Source organism: Odocoileus virginianus, chromosome 18 (genome assembly GCF_023699985.2).
Source record: "Odocoileus virginianus isolate 20LAN1187 ecotype Illinois chromosome 18, Ovbor_1.2, whole genome shotgun sequence".
Taxonomy (NCBI): Eukaryota; Metazoa; Chordata; class Mammalia; order Artiodactyla; family Cervidae; genus Odocoileus; species Odocoileus virginianus.
The window spans coordinates 31,615,176-31,637,046 of NC_069691.1; the positions used below are offsets into that span (position 1 = coordinate 31,615,176).

The window sequence follows — 21,871 nt, forward strand, 5'->3', positions numbered from 1 at the left end:
AGGTTGGGCCTACCCAGATAAGAGATAAGAGGCCACATATTTCTTATTCTCAAAGTCAAGGAGACCTAGAAAGCTCCTTGGAGGTCAAATGGAGAGTGATGCCAAGGCCACCCATAGGCCTCTTCGCTGGAATCCATCTTGGCTGAGAGATGCATGCACGCATGGGAGGATCCTGAGATATACTAAATATGAACTCAGAACAAGATAAAGCAAAATGACTGGCCAAAGAAAAGCTGGAAGAAATGCCCCATAAAAGTGATTCAAACTACCACGAGGACATGGCTCTCTCTCTCTCTCTCAAGTCTGCCCGTGTGTCTATCCACACATACTGTACTCTTTCCTCCTAATAAACACTTTGTTTCACTCCTTTCCATCTCTGTGAGAATTCTTTTTACACAAAGCCAAAGGGCCAGAGCCTTGTCTGCCATAAGCTGACCTCAATCTGGCCAGAAATACAAACCTTGCTTCAAGCCACTGCAGGCTGAGGCCACCCAAAATCAATATCACAGTGAATTTATGAACAGACTTGACTTACACCCACCACTACCTTGTCAGATACAGTGGTTGTCCTGGGCATGAAGAATACCCAGCCATCAGGGCACCAAGAAGCACACACCAGCATGGAACTGTTAAATCAAGAAGCCAGAGGCTATGGCAGAACTAACCTTCTAGGAAAATTCTATTGACCATTAAATGGGACTAAAGTACGGTTCCTCCCTAAGAGATGACCTCCTATGCAAATAAGTCAGAAACTTTATAAACAATTTTAATTTTCAGAAAGGACATGTTCAATGTGCCACTGTTTTATTTTTTTTTTTAATCTAATTTTCCAGTTCTAAATGTTAGAGATGTTTATACAATCTACCAGCTTGGCAAATCTAACAACTTTCCAAAATAGTTAACACAGTTGTAATCACAATTGTTACCACAAAGATCCAGAACTAGGAAAGACTACATCTGTGGTAGTAAATTAACTAAGCAGAAAAGGAGAGTAGGAGATAAGTTTTCTTTAGTGGAAACACTTGAAGCCCCTCCTCATCTGTTCCCTTGCACATTTTCATTACAAATTCAGAAGAAAATATTCACAGAAATTAATCACCAGGTTGGCAAGAGGACCACACCCTCCTACAGCCAGACTGAAGCATTGCTATCTGCACATAAAACCAAAATATGCAGTCTGATCAGCATAAGGAAAAAAAGCTCTACCGAGTTTAGCAACTAACAGATCACAAAAGAAATGTCATGGTACGATAAATTTAAGAGGGAATCAGAGATAAGTGTTGGGAAACCCTGAAACTAGGACAAAATAAAAGTTCACGTAAAAACCAGTTGAAGAACTTTTTACATTAACATATACTTGTAATCAGAGAGAAAACATACAGAATATGTTAAAAGAAAAATATAGAATAACAGATTTCTTCAGTAATATTTTCAATTTCAGAAAGGGTCAATACATCATGAGAGATGGTACAGGAACATCACACTCTATGTTGTGGAATACAGAGAAACATCCAAGAGAGCTTCCCCTGTAAATAAAACATATGTGTGCTCAGTCGATCAGTCTCCTGCATCTCCTATGTCTTCTGCAGTGGCAGGCGGACTCTGTAACACTGAGCTACCTGGGAATCCGAAGTGAAAGTTAAAGTGTTACTCACTCGGTCCTGTCCAACTCTTTGCAAACCCCTGGACTGTAACCCTCCAGATTCTTCTGTCCATGGGATTCTCCAGGCAAGAATACTGGAGTGGGTTGCCATTCCCTTTTCCAGGGGATCTTCCCGACTCAGGGATCGAACTCACGTCTCCGGCGTTGCGGGCAAATTCTTTACAGTCTGGGCTACCAGGGAAGCCCAAGGTACAACCTACTGACTTTCAAATGTTATCTGGAAACATTTTTAGTCATTTTGGAATCTTCTTATATATATGACCCAAGTTTCTATCCTCTTAAATAGCATATACTAGATATAATACAACTTTTTCCCAACATCTCAGAGACAGCATTATTAATATGACTTTCTCAGTGGTGATTGACAGTGACCAGGGCAGGGGAGCAGTAAAGTACTGATATTTACTGAGCACCTACTATTTGTTTATACCCATTATAACATTTAAATTGAATTTCATTTTATCTCCCCAATAAACCTGTGAGCGCATGAAGAAAGTGAGACTCAGTGAAACTGTCCCAACAGGTCCCTCAGGTAGTAAATGAAGCTGAAACTGGTCATCAAGTTCACTGTCAAGTCCAAGGGCTTGACTCTCCAGAAAGGTACATCTCAGCATGTGTACCTGAGCCAGGTAAAACCACACTGCTGTGCTTTGGAGTTCTATGACTGTACATCATACTTACTTTCTTCTTTCTCTGCCATTTTTTGCTACTATCAACAAATAACTATATCTGTTATACATAGTAATAGTATATTACTACCGACAAATATAAAACCACCCTCTCACCATACCTCCTAGAACTCCAGCAAAATTATACTAAAAAGCATAAGTCTATTCAGTGTAAACAGACTCCAGATGGAAGTCTGTACTATAAGTAAAGGGCAAGATTTTTAGAGCATTGGCTCTAAGATCTACTTTGGCTACCCTTTTTGGAATTGGACTCTATTTCAAATAGGTAAGGTTCTCTATTAGGTGAAATGTTACTATTATTGTTGCTACACCAAGATGAGAGAAGTGTGTACCAAGGACAGTTTGGCAACACCAAAAAGGAAACACAAAACTGTTTAAGGAACAGTCTTAGGTGTCACAAGTAATAATGCACATCAGAAACCTAAAAGAACAAGGCAAATTCTAGAACAGATAAGTCTTTGGATTTGCTAAACTGAGCATGACTGAGCTGACAGGGAAATTAAATTTGGAAGTAAAAAAAATACTTGCATTGCGGAGAATGGATACATGTATATATATGGCTGTGTCTCTTCAGCTGTTCACCTGAAGCTATTACATTGTTAACAGGCTACACCCCAATACAAAATTACCAAAAAAAAAAAAAAAATGCTGGCAACAGCTGAAGACAGGCTGAAAGAGGCAATGAATGGAAAAGAAAATGTTAGATAATCAGAAAGTGAGGTAGCATTAAAAAAGTATTGTTTTCAAGATGAGAGAAAAAAACGTAATATATGGCTGACAGATAAAAGAAGCTAAGACATACAAACTTTCCAAGAACTTCAAATTTTCAGAGTTCACCGTGGGTTTCTGATAGTCATCAATCAAAAACATCTATGTCACAGGAGTCATTTTTGGAGGTTATTCTCCTGAGAACCAGTCATACTAATATTGAAACATCTAAAGCAGATAGAATAGTTTTGTACAAACACAAAGACACATAGATCAAAGGACCAAAACAGAAAGCCCCCAGAAACAGAGAGTTATTAGTTTAATGAGTCTATTATTTGATGGAGGAGGCATCATACATACATTTTCTTTTACTCACACACTTAGCAAACGGTGTTGGAATAGTGTGCTGACAATGTAGGGGTTGGCATGAGATAGGGATCTAAATTAACTTCAGTTGGGTTAAGTTCAGAGTTTTCCTTTTTTCAGTTCAGCTAAAATTTTCTGCCTGCTGGGTCTATTTCTGAAAAGGGGAGTTGAAGTCACGAGGGTAACAAAATCATCTATTTCTCCTTGTATAATAATTCTATTTTTTGCTTCATGTAGTTTGATGCTCTGCTGCTAGGTATCTACACATTAAGAACTGTTATGCCTTCTTGGGAGACTGGCCCCTTTATCATTAGCTAATGCCTTTCTTTATTCCTGATAAATTTCCTTAAAGTCTGCTCTTTCCAAAATTAGTACAGCCATTCCTGCTTTCTGATGATTATTATTAGCATGGTATAATTTTTCTCAATTTACTTTTATTCTATATGTGTCTTTTATTTTAAATGGGTTTTGTTGTAAACAACATATAGTTGGACTATATTTTTTTAACTACTCTGATAATATCTTTTAATTAGTAAATTTAGACCACTGACATTCAAAGTGATTATTGATATAGCTGGATCAACATTTACCATGTTCATTACTATGTTTATTTCTTGCCCTCACTTTTGTTCCTATTCTTGTCTTCCACTCTTTTTCTGCCGTATATTGTTTTAATTGAACATTTCATATGCTCCATTTTCTCTCCTTTCTTAGCACATCAGCTTTTTTTTTTAGCACATCAGCTTTACTTCTTTTTTTGTGTGTGTGTGTGATTGCCCTAGAGTTTGCAATACATGTTTACATCTAATCTAAGTCTACATTCAAATATACTGTACCACTTCACAGGTAGTGTGAACACCTTATAATAACAAGACAACACTATCCTCCCTCCCATTCCTTGTATCACTGTTGTCATTCATCTCACTAATATGTAAGCATACACAAGCATATAAATACATATCTTTTGTGTGTATATATATATAAACACACAAAGATATAAATGTAAGTATATATAACCAAATACACTGTTGGTATTATTTTCAACAAACTGCTATCTGTTAGATCAATTAAGAATATGAAAATGTGATTTATTTTACTTTGACTTATTCCTTTTTTGATGTTCTTCTTTTCTTTATGTAGATCTGAGGTTCTACATACTATTTTCCTTCTCTATATAGAACTTCTTTTCATGTTTCTCCTAAGGCAGATCTATTGGTAACAACTTGCCTTAATTTTTGTTCGCCTGAGAAAGCTTTTATTTCTCCTTTACTTTTGAAGATAATTTCAGAGTACAGAATTCTAGGTTGGTGGTTTTATTCTCTCAACACAAATATTTCACTCCACTTTCTTTTGCTTGCCTGTTTTCTGATGAGAAGTTAACTCTGCTCCTCTAGAGGTAAGGTGTGTTTTTTCTTCTAGAAATTTATCTTAGGAATTTATCTATAGTTTGCAGGTGATAGATATATCTAGAGGTTATTTTCTGGTGTTCATCCTATTCAGTGTTCTCTTACCTTCCTGGATCTATGGTTTGCTGTCTAACATTAATTGTGGAAATTATCAAACATTATTGTTTCAAATATTCTTCTGTTCCTTTCTTTCCTCCTAGTGTTCCCAGACAAGTACAACCCCTGCTGTACTTGTCTTACAGTCCTTGGATATTCTGTTCTGTTTTTATCAGTCTTTGTTCTCTTCGCTTTTCAGTTCTTGAGGATTCTATTCAGGATTATATTGCTCTAGCTTCTAGCTCAGAGACTCTTTCCTCAGTCATGTCCAGTCTTATTAGATGGTTCATCTAAGGCAGCTTTCATTTCTTTTAGAGTGTTTTGATCTCGAGCATTTCTTTTTGGTTCTTTCTTGTTTTTTTTATTAATTAATGTATTTATTTTACTTTACAATATTGTATTGGTTTTGCCATACACTGACTTTGACGTCCATCTTTCTGTCTACACTACCCAGATGTTCCTGCAGGCAGGCTCTCTACTTCACCCATAGAGCCCACAGCATATTCACCATAGTTGTTTGAAACCCCCACATCCCTGCTATGTCTGGTTTAGATGTTTACTCTGCCTCCTCAAACTGTGTTTTTTGCCTACTGGTCTGCCATGTAATCTTTCTTGGTGGTTAAATATGATGTACATGATAAAAGGACCTGCTGTAAATCAGCCTGTGGTCACATGGTGGTGAGGGGTCAGGGAGGGGAAACATGCTACACTCCTAAGACTAGGTCACAGTCCTTAAGAGAGCCTGTATCTCTTGACTGGGAACTTCTCAAGTGTTTCTCAGTTTTTCTTCTCATGTAGATGGGACAGGATGGCCAGAGTGGGCTGGAGTTGCCAGGTCAAGTCAGTTCAGTTCACTCTGGTTAACTACTCTCCCCTGAGGGTAGGTCTTATTAAGAATAGTCAACTCTGGTATATTTCAGAATGGTTTCTTTTCTCCTTACCCTGCAGGATGCCCAAAGAGATTTTTCTCCTCTGTTTACTGTGGGAATCTGGTAGAGCTTCTAGAGGCAAATCTCACATTAGGAGGGGAGGGGGCTTCACATGAGGGGTTCCCCTGTGGTTCTTAATTCCCAGAGTTGTTCACACTAAGCCTCCACCAATTCATCCATCACAGCTGAGGTCTTCCAGTCCTGGCTTTGGCTCTGTACACCATAGTCCCTGTATTTGCCCTTCTGACCCTCTAGTATTGGGAGTAGGGATCTGCCCTGTATCCTCCCCTTTCCTTTGGCTCCAAAATGAATTGTGGATTGTGCAAGTCCATTCAGCTCTTTACTTGTTGTTAGGACAGAGTGGTGACTTCAAGCTCCTTACATGCAAAACCAGAAACCAGAAGTCAAGTTCAGAAGGTTTTTTTTTTCCCTATAATTTGATTTTTTAAAAACTAGTCAGTGTTAGAAACTGTTGACAATGCCTTTCAAACCCAGAGGTAAAGCCACTGCCAGTTTAATACAACCAGTGAAAATTCAAGGAAACACAAGTTTTAATGTGCATTGCCCACTGGTCACATCAATTACACCAGCCTGACCTGTTTTCATCTCTGAGACCTGAACCCCTTTCTGATGTGTGTCCAGTGTTACAGTTTCTCACTGGGAACAGGAGAGCCTCCACTGTGAATTCCAGTCGCCAGGCCCACAGTCAGACCCTCTTCTAACCCCTGGATTTCAGCCTACCATGCACCTCAAGCTCAGTTCCTGCCAATGCTCAGAGCAGGGCAGCAGCAGCAGAGAGGAATAAGATTTCTGGATGGCAAATAATGCACTCACCTTAAAAGTAATTTTTAAAATTACACAAGCAGATTATCTTCCAAAGAGTACAGCATGAAAAGGGAAGGGGAGGAAAAGTAACTTTGCAGTGGCAAGACCTGACACTCTCTCAAGCCAAGTGATTAAGTTTAGCCTCAACAGTAGTAAGCCAGGTTGATAACTTGTACCTTTGATATAGTGTGATGAGAATGATACTTTACATCTGTGGTCTACCTCCCCAAAATACATGAACTCAGTCTAATCATGAGGGGGAAAAAAAAATACAGATAAATCTCCATAAAACAAATGAGTAGTCTCAAAACTGACAAGGTCATCAAAACCAAGGAAAGTCTGAGAAACTGTCACAATCATGAGTAGGCTAAAGAGACAGGACAAATAATTATAATGTGATGTTCTGAATGAGATCCCAGAACAGAAAAAGGATACTACATAAAAACTAAAGATATCTGAATAAAGTATGGACTTTAGCCCTAACAACACATCCATATTAGATTATTAATTGTGACAAATGTACCATTCTAATGTAAGAAATTAATCATAGGGAAAACCAGTGTGGGATATATATGTTTTTCCATACTATGATTTTCCAAAACTATATATATGTTTTTCCATACCATACTTTCCATACTATGTTCATAATAGTTCTGTAAATCTGAAACTATTGCACAGTAGCAAGTGTATTTTTTTAAATCCTAATCACAATTAAGTTATTTTTAATCACATATACATTCAGTGACAAACACTAAAAACTTTTGGACAATAAAAAAATGTGCAACTCTAACATAAAAATAGCAATTAAGGGAAAGTATCTGTAGCAAATAGAACCAAAGATGAAGGTGTATATATATATATATATGTATATATATATATATATATATGTAAGTTCATAAATATCTATGAGAAACAGTGAGAAAAAAGTTAAATAGGGAAGAGAAGACTAGAATTCATACATAAGGGAATGCAATGGACTAAACAATGACTATAAGAAAAAAAAATGGGGTGGGAGGGGTACACCACATGGCTTGTAGGATCTCAGTTCCCCAAGCAGGGATTAACCCCAGGCCACGGTAGTGAAGGCCTGGAATCCTAACCATTAGGCCACGAGAGAACTCCCAGGAAAAAAAAAAATTTTAACAAAACAATTAGGTATCACTAAAGTAGCAAAGGGCTTCCCTGACGGCTCAAAAGGTAAAGAGCCTGCAATGCAAGAGACCCAGGTTCGATCCCTGGGTCAGGATGTTCCTATGGAGAAGGGAATGACTTCCCACTCCAATATTATTGCCTGGAGAATTCCACGGACAAAGGATGCTGGTGGGCCACCATCCACAGGGTCGCAAAGAGTCAGACACTACTGAGCAACTAATACTTTTCACTTTTTAAGCAGCAAAATGGTTTCAAATAATACCTAGGGATGATGATGCTACATGTACACATTGTTCATACCTAAAATAAGATAAAATTCAGAAGATAAAATTCTTTTCAAAGTGCTGTGGACTGAATTCAGTTCAGTCACTCAACCATGTCCAACTCTTTGCGACCCCATGGACTACAGCACGTCAGGCTTCCCTGTCTATCATCACTAACTCCTGAAGCTTGCTGAAACTCATGTCCATCAAGTCGGTGATATCATCCAACCATCTCAGAATTGCATTCCCCCAAAATTCACATATTGAAGCCCTAATCCCCAACGTGATGGCATTTGGACATGAGGCCTTTGGGAGATAATTAGATTTAGGTCAGATCCTGAGAGTGGGGTCCTCATGACTAATGCCCTTATAGGAAGAACCCCTAGAGACCTCTTTCTCTTTCTTTCTCTTTCTCTCTCTCTCTCTCTCTCTCTCTCTCTCTCTCTCTCTCTCTCTCTCTCCCTGCCTGTGGAGACACAATGAGAAGGTGACCATCTCTAAACCAGGCAGAGAGCTCTCACCAGAACCAAACCACGCTAGCAACCTGATCTCTCACTTTCAGGCTCCAAAACTGTGACAAAATTAATTTCTGTTGTTTAAGCTACCCAAAATATTTTGTTATGGCAGCCTGAGTTGACCAGTACAGAAAGGCAACTTGAGAAATATCACATAAAGAGCAAAAAAAGTAGTTATCCCTTTTATAACCAATAATTCTACAGAGGTGAAGTTAAACTTTCAGAGACAATTCAAAAATATAACAAAACAATACACATTAAAATATTCACTACTTAGTTTTATTAAACGTCTAAGAAAGGAGAAGTGAGTAAGTAAACTATAGTGTTCCACTTGATCTAATAAGACATCATTTAAAATCATTACGAAAATTATATAGGCTTATAGGAAATGCTTATAATAAAACTAAGTGCAAACCAAAAGCAAAAATCTACAATATGAGGCTAACCATGTAAAGAAATATGGGCAAGATATAAAAGGGTTAGATATAAACAAAATTTAATTTGTTGGAAAACATTTTCTCTTTTATTTTAGTTTAAGGTTACAAGAAATCTGACTCAAAAATGTATTTGACAGTAACTTTGGATAGATCCTTTCTTAAGCTTAATCACATCCTAAATGTTAAATTATAGAGAATTGAGTTTTTCCAACAATAGTCACTATACTCAAAAACACGAGAATGAAATTTTTTTTTTTAAAGAAAATCATCAATTTTCTCTACTACATATTTTTTATTATGTTACTACTTACACAGAGAGGGTTTCCAAAGCATCTTCAAAGATGTCCTGGGGGAACAAAAAACACAGTGAATGTCTCAGGAATCAAGAACTTTAAATATAAAAGAGACATGTGTGTGTGCATGCGCGCGTGTGCAAGTGCCCAAGCACATGTGTGCATGCCTCCCTGCAACAGAGTGGGGAGTTTGGGTGGGCTGCAGTAGAACTACTCCACTTAACGCTCACTAATGTAATTCCTTTCAGAGAAATCAAGCACATGAATGTAAGTGAGATTTAACTTAGGTAAGTTTTTCTAAAAAAAATAAGACTAGTAAAATATTCAGCTAGCAATTAAACTGGGCTAATCTGAAGAAATTGTGACTCCTCTAAAGGAGTCTTCAGTCTCATTCAACCCAGAAGCACAATGAAACAAATAACAGGACTGGCCCGATTCAGTCATGTCTTTCTCCCTGGCTGGCCACGTTAGCACCCCTGGGCCTTTATGTCACACCCAACTCCACGACCCACCCAGCAAGTCTCCCTGCCGCCAGACTGTTCTCTACAGCATAGCGGGCAGCCTTTTCTTTATGCCACTGGCCTGTTCAAAAGTTGCATCAGGAGAAAAACCCAAACACACACACACAGGCACACTCACATCTGCTTACAAATACACACATGCTCCCCACACTCATACACACTGACACACACTCACAGACACACACACACTTAGAAACACACATACACTCACACACAAACTTACACATACACAAAGTTCCCTCATAGCTGCAAAAATCAAATCCAAGCTCCTCATCCAGTTATCTGGGACCCACTATAACCTAGTCGAATCTTCAAAGCCTCCTTCCCTCACATTCCTATCACCATTTCCACAGCCACACACAGGACGTCCCTGCCCCACACTTCACACTTGCCATTCAATTCTTCACATAACAGCTGAAGTTACTCTTATCTTTCTCTTCTCTAATAAGCTCACATCATACTACTGCTTTAGACCTCTTTAAAAGTTTTCCACTGCATGTAGAATAAATCCAAATTTAATAAACATCCAAGACCTACTGTATAGTATAAGAAATATTCAATATCTTATAATAACCTATAATGGAAAATTCTCTGAAAAAGAATATATGTACACAATATATGTTTGTGTTTGTGTGTGTGTGTGTGTGTGTATGTGTATATATATCTATATATACATACACACACACATGGGTGCTTAGTCGCTCAGTCATGTCTGACTCTTTGCGACCCTTTGGACTATAGCCCGCCAGGCTCCTCTGTCCATGGAATTTTCCAGGCAAGAATACAGGAGTGGGTTGCCATTTCCTTCTCCGGGGGATCTTCCCAACCCAGGAGTCGAACCCAGGTCTCCTGCACTGCATGCAGACTCTTTACCTCTACAAGGTAAAGCTTATATAATATAAGGGAAGCTACAAGGGAAGCTTATATAATATAAACTTGAAACACTGTAAATCAACTATATTTCAATTTTCTGAAAGAACAAGGTAGAGTCCTGAAAGAAAAATAAAATTCAAATTCCTTCTCAAAAATCTATGAAGCCCCTAAACGACCCTGCCAGCCTCTGACTACCCCTCTGCCCACTGGCCCCCTTAACTCACTCCACTTCAGCCACAGGTCTGTCCTTCTGTTCCATGCACTAGCCAAATTCATCCCATGCCTCTCTGCATGTCTCTTTCCTAGAATGTTCTTCACTCAACTCTTCCTATGGCTGACTCACTCTTATCCTTCCATTTTCAAGTCCTCTGATAAACCAAATCAAAATGACTAAGAATAGCAGCATACTAAGTTTCCCATCATCTGATTTCTTTCATTCTCAATACCATTCTTAATATCATCATCTCTAATCATCTCATTTGTTTACTTGGTTACAATCTGTCTCCATCAGGGCAGGTTCTCATTTATCATGTCTACATAGAAATCACTAGGGCTTGGCACAGAGTTGTTGCTCAAAAGATACATGTTGCTGAATGAATGAATTGAGCTTGGGCCAAGAAGGCAATGATCACGTCACCTCATTTAGAGCTATAACACAGAAATGAAGAAAGAGGACCCAAGAGCTTTTCTCTCATTTGATTATTAATACTGAACAATGTATACACCATACTATGGCTTCCCTGGTGGCTCAGATGATAAAGAATCCGCCTGCAATGCAGGAGACTAGGGCTCAATCCCTGGGTCGGTAAGATACCCTGGAGAAGGGTTTGGCAACCCACTCCAGTATTCTTGCCTGGAGAATCCTGTGGACAGAGGTGCCTGGTGGGCTACAGTCCATGGGGTTGCAAAAGACTCAGACACAACCGGGTGACTAAACACGTACAACATACTGACTCTGCAGGCAGGCAGGAAACAAAATGTGTAAATACGAAAAAGAAGAAACATTCTAAGTAGTGGCAGAACTGAGTTGAGAATTTGGGATCCCTGATCTACTGGTCTACATTCATAACCATACTCTGTAAGGGAGGTGGAGTCAGGGACAATTCCATCTTATTCCTCATTCTCCAGAGACTAATGACTGGAGCAAAATCAGAAGCTCATAAACCAGCCACTGAAAGAAAAAGGAACTGGTCCTATAGCAAAAGAACCTAAGCCAAAAGTAAGAAGATGCTTCTCTGGCCTATATAAAAATTTCTAAGAAAAGACTCCTTTCTCCAAGTCAAAAGTCTGAAGAGGCTCTTGGCATCACCAACCTTGTCATTTTGAATCACAGCCCAGTGTCCCACATTCTAGTATAAGGTTCACCATCTGAAGGGTTGCAGAGAAGGTGAAAGACTAGGCTCTCCAGGAACCCAGTTCTAGCTATGATGACCAATTAAATTTACCTGTGCCAGACACCAGCTCATGGTCCCTCCAGCATTCCTGCTGACCCCACCCAGGCTGACCTGTACCAGGAAGGAGGAATGCAGAGAACATGCTCCTGAGAGCTTCTGTGCATCTGACCCCCTCCTCAAAAACCTCAACCCAGAGCAGAGCATATAGCAGGCACGGAGACATTGAGTGGGCTCAGGAAAGATAGCTCAGAAAGCCGGCTCTCCTTTTAAAAAGAAACAAGGCTAATATTTTCACTTAAACAAGTACCCTATACCCATCTCAGTGTTATAGTTTGCCATTAGACATGTACTGATGTGAGAGATGTACCATAAAGAAGGCTGAGCACTAAAGAATTGATGCTTCCGAACTGTGGTGCTGGAGAAGACTCTTGAGAGTCCCTTGGATAGCAAGGAGATCAAACTAGTCAATCCTTAAGGAAATCAACCCTGAATATTCACTGGAAGGACTGATGCTGAAGCTCAATCTCCAGTACTTGGCCCACCTGATGCAAAGAGCTCACTCACTGGAAAAGACCCCGATGCTAGGAAAGACTGAGGGCAAGAGGAGTAGGGGGTGACAAAGGATGAGATGCTCAGATGGCATCACTGACTCATGAGTTTGAGCAAACTCCGGGAGATAGTGAAGGACAGGGAATCCTGGCATGCTGCAGTTCATAAAGTCGCAAACAGTCGGATACGACTTAGTGACTAAACAACAGCAACAGTCCATCTCAGAACAAGAAACACTAAGTTACATCCAGTAAGAAATCTTCATTTCAGTAACACTTCTCCCTTTAACATATGCAGTGTGTGCCTGAGTGCTCAGTAGTTTAAGTCATGTCCAACTGTTTGTGACCCTATGGACTGTAACCCATCAGGCTCCTCTGTCCATGGGATTCTCCCCACAAGAATACTAGAGTGGGTTGCCATGCCCTCCCCCAGGGGATCTTCCTGACCCAGGGATCGAACCCACTTCTCCCGCATTGCTGGCAGATTCTTTATCCCTGAGCCATGCAGGAAGCCCCTATCCTATGCAGCAGGTTCTCTAAATGAAACATACTGTACAGCATGGAAACCACAGCTAACAATATTGCACTGCATATTTGAAAGTTGTTCAAAGAGCTGATCTTGAAAATTTTCATCATACACACAAATTATGACTATGTGACATGATGGACGTGTTAACTAACCTTATTATAGTAATCATTTCACAATACAGTCATGTATCAAATCATTAAGTTGCACACCTTAAACTTACATGATGTTATAGGTTAACTATAGCTCACAAAACTGGGGGAAATTTCTTAATTAAAAAATAATGTTAAAATCAATTTTTTCCATTTAGATGAATAATAAAAATTTAATTGAATGCCTTCACATAACAGAGAAAATCCACCAGAGTTCTAGGATATTATTCTAATAAACTAGAGATGAGAAAAAGAAATAGAAAAAAAAGCAAGACAGAAGGATAAAAAAAGGAAGAAAACTTTGTCTCTAAAGACCAGACAAAAGGTGATTTTTTTTTTTCACCTAAAAAAAAACAAGACTTTCCCCAGTGACTCAGATGGTAGAGAATCTGCCTGCAGTGCGGGAGACCCAATTGGATCCCTGGGTTGGGAAGATCCCCTAGAGAAGAGAAAGTTACTCATTCCAGTATTCTTGCCTGGAAAATTCCATGGACAGAGGCTACAGTCCATGTGGTCACAAAGAGTTGGACATGACGGACACACAAAGAGAACTAAGATTAAATGAGGGCCTAACATGTGTCAGGCACTTTACAAAGCTCCTCCCAATTTGTATCAAGTAAATTCAGTCACAGGTAAATACCTGAGCAATACTACACATCTGGCAATTGAAGGAACAGAGATTCGGCTCCAGATAACTTCAAAGTATTTTTTTAATGTTAATTTAAAAAAAAAAAATCCAAAACTTGGAGCTAAGGCAGTTGGGCAGGAGTGGAGAAGCAGAGGAGAGAATAGGGTGTCATATCTTTGGAGGTAATACTGCAGACTGTTGCACAAATCCTCCCAAGGATTCTTGAATTCTCTCAGATGATGTCCTTGTGTTTGACTTTGCTATTTACTATCAGATTAGAGCCAGAGCATCTCCTGCAGAGGTACGGGTCCTCAGTTACCTGCAGCAGGGGCAGGGGGTCTGGATGCAGCAGACCTGGTACGGTATAAGCCCTCTTGGAAGAGGTCGCCATTAACACCACCAAAGAGCCGCCAGAACTTACACAGGACTGGGGGAACAGACTCTTGGAGGACACAAACAAAATCTTGTGTGCACCAGGACCCAGGAGAAAGGAGCAGTGACCCCACAAGAGACTGACCCACACTTGCCCATGAGTGTCCAGGAGTCTCCAGCAGAGGTGTGGGGCGGTGGTGACCTGCTGCAGGGTCGGGGCACTCAGTGCCGCAGTGCATGCTGGGACCTTTTGAAGGAGGCTGCCATTATCTTCATTACCTCCACCAACAACAGGGAGGGAACACAGCCCTGCCCATCAAGAGAAAACTGGATTAAGGCATTACTGAGCATGGCTCCGCCCATCAGAACAAGATCTAGTTTCCTCCTCAGTCAGTCTTCCCATCAGGAAGCTTCCATAAGCTTCTTATCCTTATCCATCAGAGGGCCAACAGAATGAAAACCACAATCACAGAAAACTGGTCACATGGACCAAAACCTTGTTTAACTCAATGAAACTATGTGCCATGCCACGTAGGGCCACCCAAGATGGACGGGTAATGGTGGAGAATTCACACAAAATGTGGTCCACTGGAGAAGGGAATGGCAAACCACTTCAGTATTCCTGCCTTGAGAATCTCATGAACAGTATGAAAAGGCAAAAAGATAGAACACTGAAAGATGAACTCCCCAGGTTGGTAGGTGCCCAATATGCTACTGGAGATCAGTGGAGAAATAACTCAAGAAAGAATGAAGAGACGGAGCCAAAGCAAAAACAACACCCAGTTGTGGATGTGACTGGTGATGGAAGTAAAGTCCAATGCTGTAAAGAGCAATGTTGCATAGGAACCTGGAATGTTAGGCCCGTGAATCAAGGCAAATTGGAAGCAGTCAAACAGGAGATGGCAAGAGTGAACATTGACATTTTAGGAATCAGCGAACTAAGATGGACTGGAATGGGTGAATTTAACTCAGATGACCATTATATCTACTACTGTGGGCAAGAATCCCTTAGAAGAAATGGAGTAGCCATCATAATCTACAAAAGGGTCCAAAATGCAGTAGGTGGAGGCAATCTCAAAAACAACAGAACAATCTCTGTTCCCTTCCAAGGCAAACCATTCAATATTACAGTAATCCAAGTCTATGCCCCGACCAGTAATGCTGAAGAAGCTGAAGTTGAACAGTTCTATGAAGACCTACAAGATCTTCTAGAACTAACCCCCAAAAATGATATCCTTTTCATTACAGGGGACTGGAATGTAAAAGTAGGAAGTCAAGAGATACCTGGAGTAACAGACAAATTTGGCCTTGGAGTACAAAACGAAGCAAATCAAAGGCTGACGAGTTTTGCCAATACTACACACCACTCATAGAAAACACCCCTTCCAACAACACAAGAGAAGACTCTACACATGGACATTGCCAGATGGTCAATATCAAAATCAAATTGACTATATTTTTTGCAGCCAAAAATGGAGAAGCTCTATACAAGCTCTATACAAGCAAAAACAAGACCGGGAGCTGAGTGTGGCTCAGATCATGAACTCCTTATTGCCAAATTCAGACTTAAACTGAAGAAAGTAGGGAAAACCACTAGACCATTGAGGTATGACCTAAATCAAATCCCTTACGATTATACAGTGGAAGTGACAAATAGATTCAAGGGATTAGATCTCATAGACAGAGTGCCGGAAGAACTATGGACAGAGGTTAGTGACATTGTATAGGATGCAGTGATCAAGACCATCCCCAAGGAAAAGAAATGCAAAAAGGCAAAATGGTTGTGTGAGGAGGCCTTACAAATAGCTGAGAAAAGAAGAGAAACTAAATGCAAAGGAGAAAAGGAAAGATATACCCATTTGAATGCAGAGTTCCAAAGAACAGCAAGGAGAGATAAGAAAGCCTTCCTCAGTGATCAATGCAAAGAAATAGAGGAAAACAATAGAATGGGAATGACTAGAGATCTCTTCAAGAAAATGAGGGATACCAAGGGAACATTTCATGCAAAGATTGGCACTATTAAGGACAGAAATAGTATGAACCTAATAAAAGCAGTAGATAAGAAGAGGTGACAAGAATACATAAAGAACTGTACAAAAAAGATCTTCATGACCCAGATATCCACGATGGTGTGATCACTCACCTACACCCAGACATCCTGGAATGCAAAGTCAAGTGGGCCTTAGGAAGCATCACTAGGAACAAAACTAGTAAGGTGATGGAATTCCAGTTGAGCGATTTCAAATCCTAAAACATGATGCTGTGAAAGTGCTACACTCAATATGCCAGCAAATTTGGAAAACTCAGCAGTGGCCATAGGACTAGAAAAGGTCAGTTTTCATTCCAATCCCAAAGAAAGGCAACACCAGAGAATGCTCAAACTACCGCACAATTGCACTCATCTTCACATGCTAGTAAAGTAACACTCAAAATTCTCCAAGCCAGTCTTCAACAGTACATGAAGCATGAACTTCCAGATATTCAAGCTGCATTTAGAAAAGGCAGAGGAACCAGAGATCAAATCGCCAACATCTGCTGTGTCATCGAAAAAGCAGGAGAGTTCCAGAAAAACATCTACTTCTGCTTTATTGACTATGCTAAAGCCTTTGACTGTGTGGATCACAATAAACTGTGGAAAATTCTAAAAGAGATGGGAATACCAGACCTCCTGACCTGCCTCTTGAGAAACCTGTATGAAGGTCAGGAAGCAACAGTTAGAACTGGACATGGAACAACAGACTGGTTCCAAATCAGGAAAGGAGTATGTCAAGGCTGCATATTGTCATCCTGCTTATTTAACTTATATGCAAAGTACATCATACAAAATGCCAGGCTGGATGAAGCACAAGCTGGAATCAAGATTGCAGGGAGAAATATCAATAACCTCAGATATGCAGATGACACCACCCTTATGGCTGAAAGTGAAGAACTAAAGAGCCTCTTGATGAAAGTGAAAGAGGAGAGTGAAAAAGTTGGCTTAAAACTCAACACTCAGAAAACTAAGATCATGGCATCCAGTCCCATCACTTCATGGCAAATAGATGGGGAAAGAATAGAAACAGTGAGAGACTATTTTGGGGGCTCCAAAATCACTGCAGATGGTGACTGCAGCCATGAAATTAAAAGATGCTTGCTCCTTGGAAGAAGAGCTATGACCAACTTAGACAGCATATTAAAAAGCGGGGACATTCAGTTCAGTTCAGTTCAGTCACTCAGTCGTGTCCGAGTCTTTGCGACCCCATGAATCGCAGCATGCCAGGCCTCCCTGTCCATCACCAACTCCCGGAGTTTACTCAAACTCATGTCCATCGAGTCGGTGATGCCATCTAGCCATCTCATCCTCTGTCATCCCCTTCTCCTCCTGCCCTCAATCCCTCCCAGCATCAGGGTCTTTTCCAATGAGTCAACTCTTCACATGAGGTGGCCAAAGTATTGGAGTTTCAGCTTCAGCATCAGTCCTTTCAATAAACACCCAGGACTGATCTCCTTTAGGATGCACTGGTTGGATCTCCTTGCAGTCCAAGGGACTCTCAAGAGTCTTCTCCAACACCACAGTTCAAAAGCATCAATTCTTTGGCACTCGGCTTTCTTCACAGTCCAACTCTCTACTTGCCAACAAAAGTACATCTAGTCATAGATATGGTTTTTCCAGCAGTCATGTATGGATGTGAGAATTGGACTGTAAACTTATCAGTTTACCATTTCACTGGTTTCCCTCAGTGATGGGTTAAGTAAAAGTTTCAACATGTCCACTTTATCCGCTCCTTTCCTCAGTGGATTCCCATCAGGACCGCTAGATTTGGCACCGGATCTGCAAGAAACTGCTAGTCAACAGTCTCCCATCCAACACTAAATATCTGTACATCTACATGCATTTCTCACAGAGCATAACAAGATTTTTCTACGTCTGGTCTGTTTGCTTCTCCAAACTCACTCAACTTCCCAGTGCTTCACCACTGCTGGTTTTCACTTCCCCAGTGATTACGACAACTGGTTTCCCTGAAACTAGGTAAGTGTACCATGTGGCTGCTGCTCCTACGTCACTTCAGTCATGTCTGAACTTTTGTAACCTTACGAACTGCAGCCTACCAGGCTCCTCTGTCCATGGGATTCTCCAGGCATGAATACTGGAGTGGATTGCCATGGTCTTCCCTTCAGGAGTATCTTCCCAACCCAGGGCTCAAACCCGCATCTCTCATGTCCCCTGCACTGGCAGACGGGTTCTTTACCACTGCACCACTTGGGAGGCCCATGCACTGTGTGGGGTCCAGTTGAAAGAAATACAGTCAGAGAAGCATCCAGAGTCCTTCCAGTTTAAGGAAAGTAATACAAGAAAGGCTTTAGCGTAGTCGATGAAACAGAGATAGATGTTTTTCTGAAATTCCCTTACTTTCTCCATAATCCAACAAATGTTGGCAATTTGATCCCTGGTTCCCCTTTCTTTTCTAAACCCAGCTTGGACATCTGGAAGTTCTGGTTTGCATAATGCTGAAGACTAGCATGCAAGATTTTAAGCATGACCTTACTAGCGTGGGAGATGAGTGCAACTGTCTGATGGTTAGGTTAGCACATTCTTCGGTACTACCCTTCTTAAGAACTTGGGATGAGGATTGACCTTTTTAAGTCCTGTGGCCACTGCTGGGTCTTCCAGAATCTAATGGCAGAAAGCAAAGAGGAACTAAAGAGCTTCTTGTTAAAGGTGAAGAAAGAGAGTGAAAGAGCCGGCTTAAGACTAGATACTAAAAAAACTAAGATCATGGCATCTGGCCCCATTGCTGCATGGCAAACAGTAGAGGGAAAAGGTGGAAGCAGTGACAAAATCCTCTTCTTGGGCTCCAAAATCCCTGCAGATGATGACTGCAGCCATGAAATCAGAAGACAATTGCTTCTTGTCAGGAAAGCAATGACAAACATAGATAGTGTGTTGAAAAGCAGAGATATTACTCTGCTGACAAAGGTCAATATAGTCAAAGCTATAAAGGTCTTCCCAGTGGTCACATACCATGGTCACATAAGTGGTCACATAAGAGTGGAACCATAGAGAAGGCAGACCATCACAGAACTGATGTCTTTGAACTGTGGTGCTAGAGAAGACTCCTGAAAGTCCCTTGGACAGCAAGTAGATCAACCCAGTCAATCTTAAAGGAGATCAACCCTGAATATTAACTGGAAGGACTGATGCTGAAGCTGAAGCTCCAGTACTTTGGTCATCTGATGTGAACAAACGACTCTTTGGAAATTCCCTGATGCCGGGAAAGATTAAGGGCAGAAGGAGAAGAGGACGTCTAGAGGATGAGATGGCCAGATGGCATGGCCAATGCAATGGACATGAGCTTGGGCAAACTCTGGGAGATGGTGAGGGACAGGGAGGCCTGGCCTGCTGCAGTCCACGGGGTCACAAGGAGTTAGACACAACTGAGCAACTGAACAATGACAACAACACAAGAAAACTCACGCTGCTGACAAAAGAAATGTGCTCAGCGGAAAGCCTCGGCATTTAGTTCCATCCTTAAAGACTGCTGCATCAGCCTCCCCAGCTCCCATGCTGGGGCCAACCCTGAGGAGATACTACTCTTGGGCATAAGTGTAATAAATGTTTATTTGAGGCACACCTGGCTCCTAAGCACATGCTGCCTCCAACGGAACCTCACTTTCTCAAGAGCCTATCTTGACTCCTGGCTGCAGTCAAGGGCCATCTGACTTCTGAATTCACTTGATAACCCAACACAATACTCTGCACTTCAAAAACTGTTAGCAGATAATTGTTAGAAGACTGGCTAGCTGAGAACCCTTGTCCTGAGACGAGAGGTCTTTACTTTGAGCAGTTTCATTCTGCAATTCAGCAAATGGACTAACCTTGTTAGGTGAGAGATTCCCGGGGTGGGGGGCGGGGGGGAACATTCCAGATGCCACCCACCACTCCAGGGCCTGCTCCCTGCTGGGTGGGGAGCCTGAAACCTGACTTCCTTCCCCCAGAGGGATGGAGGATCTGGACATGGAACAGAGAAGTGAGGAAAAGGAATGGGGGTGCTGCATCACTGCTAAAGCATTTCTAAACCATTTTCATCTTCATTTGTAACATTCTGAGTAGCAAAAATGCATGCAAGTGCATTTAAGTGACAGCAAGTTTTTAATTCTTTAAGACTCTTAAATAATGGAGATACTAATGATGAAGATAGTCACATTATTTTTTGCCCTAAGGGAGAGAGGCAAAGACTAAAGATAACAAAGTGAAAGTGAAGTCGCTCAGTTCTGTCCGACTCTTTGCGACCCCATGGACTGTAGCCTACCAGGCTCCTCCCTCCATGGGATTCTCCAGGCAAGATTACTGGAGTGGACTGCCATTTCCTTCTCCAGAGGATCTTCCCGACCCAGGGATCAAACCTGGGTCTCCCACACTGTAGGCAGATGCTTTACTGTCTGAACCACTAGGGAAGTCCTAACAAATATGCTCTTAAAACATGCAGGAATTTAAATACTCTATTAATTTCCAAAGAGACCAAGCAGATTTACAAATTTTTCCGGTCTCCCCATCTGAGTTTTAATTCACTTTGGGGTATGAAAAGAAATATGTGGTAAATATTACTCTAAGAAGGAAGAGGGAGTAGGAAGGAACATGATAAAAATTAAAAGTAGGTACTGCAAATCCGGTAAGTTGAATCACTTCTCTATGGCCTCTTCCTTTCTCCCCTTACCATTTCCTTTTTCTCTTCTTCATCCTGTGCTTCTTTCTCCACTTTTCCCTCTCCTATTTGAATGATTTCAACAGGACTGTGAGCCAAAGTCACCATGTTCTCATTCATCTGTTGTTCTTCAGGGGGGGATGACAAGGTCTGTTGACACCTTCTTCCTCAATGAGAACCACTCCTCACCCTATAGCATCAGACCCTTCCCATTGGAGCCTTAACAACATTCTATTGACCAATGAAGCTGTGTGTTTGATACCATGGACTCAAAGAACCCCAGAGCTGCCGAGAACTCTGACAAGTAACAGATTCTACGCTTGGCTCTGGGCCACATCTGGACTATTCCCAGGGAGATGAGACATAAAGAGGATGCCCTAGCCTCTCAAAGGATTAGTGCAGAGATTAAGAACCATGAGTATTAGGTTCCTAAGAACCACAGACACTCCTCCTCACGACATTGTCCCCTGGTCAATCAAGATGTCCAAAACGGGAAATCAAACTGACATCAGTTGTTACACTTTGTCATCTTAGTGACACACCAGAAGGACTCCTCAAATATTGGATGTAAATCTTCTCACACGCAAAAGGAAAAAGTACATCGCTAAAGGAAGCATATGGGAAATGCATAAACCTAAGTGATATCATTCCCTACTTCAATAAAGTGTTGGTTTTCCTAAATCAAAGTTAATTAACTTAAAATACACATTTATTATTTATCCATGAAGTGACTCTTAGAAAATAATCAGGGCAAAGAACTTTTTAATATATGTGTCCTGAGCTCATGTGTCAGGGAGAATTTTTCATTCTGCTCACATCTGCCATCCATGGC

At 40.9% G+C, this 21,871-nt stretch overlaps 1 protein-coding gene across 4 annotated transcripts in view; it reads right to left on the reverse strand.

Annotated features, from left to right (window-relative positions):
- TTC39B (tetratricopeptide repeat domain 39B) overlaps positions 1 to 21,871 on the reverse strand; it is a 141,945-nt gene that overhangs the window by 90,383 nt on the left and 29,691 nt on the right. For 2 of the 4 annotated variants that reach the window (XM_070480532.1, XM_020886859.2), the window contains exons 1-2: positions 21,052 to 21,261; positions 9,361 to 9,395 (exon numbers count right to left, since the gene is read on the reverse strand). The exons of 1 other annotated variant lie outside the window; for it this stretch is intronic. In XM_070480532.1, coding sequence (XP_070336633.1) covers positions 9,361 to 9,395; positions 21,052 to 21,159 — 143 coding nt within the window. In that variant the 5' untranslated portion in view covers positions 21,160 to 21,261. Of the gene's footprint in view, positions 1 to 9,360; positions 9,396 to 21,051; positions 21,262 to 21,871 lie in introns of those variants that run through there. One more of the 4 variants, XM_020886860.2, reaches the window with a different exon arrangement.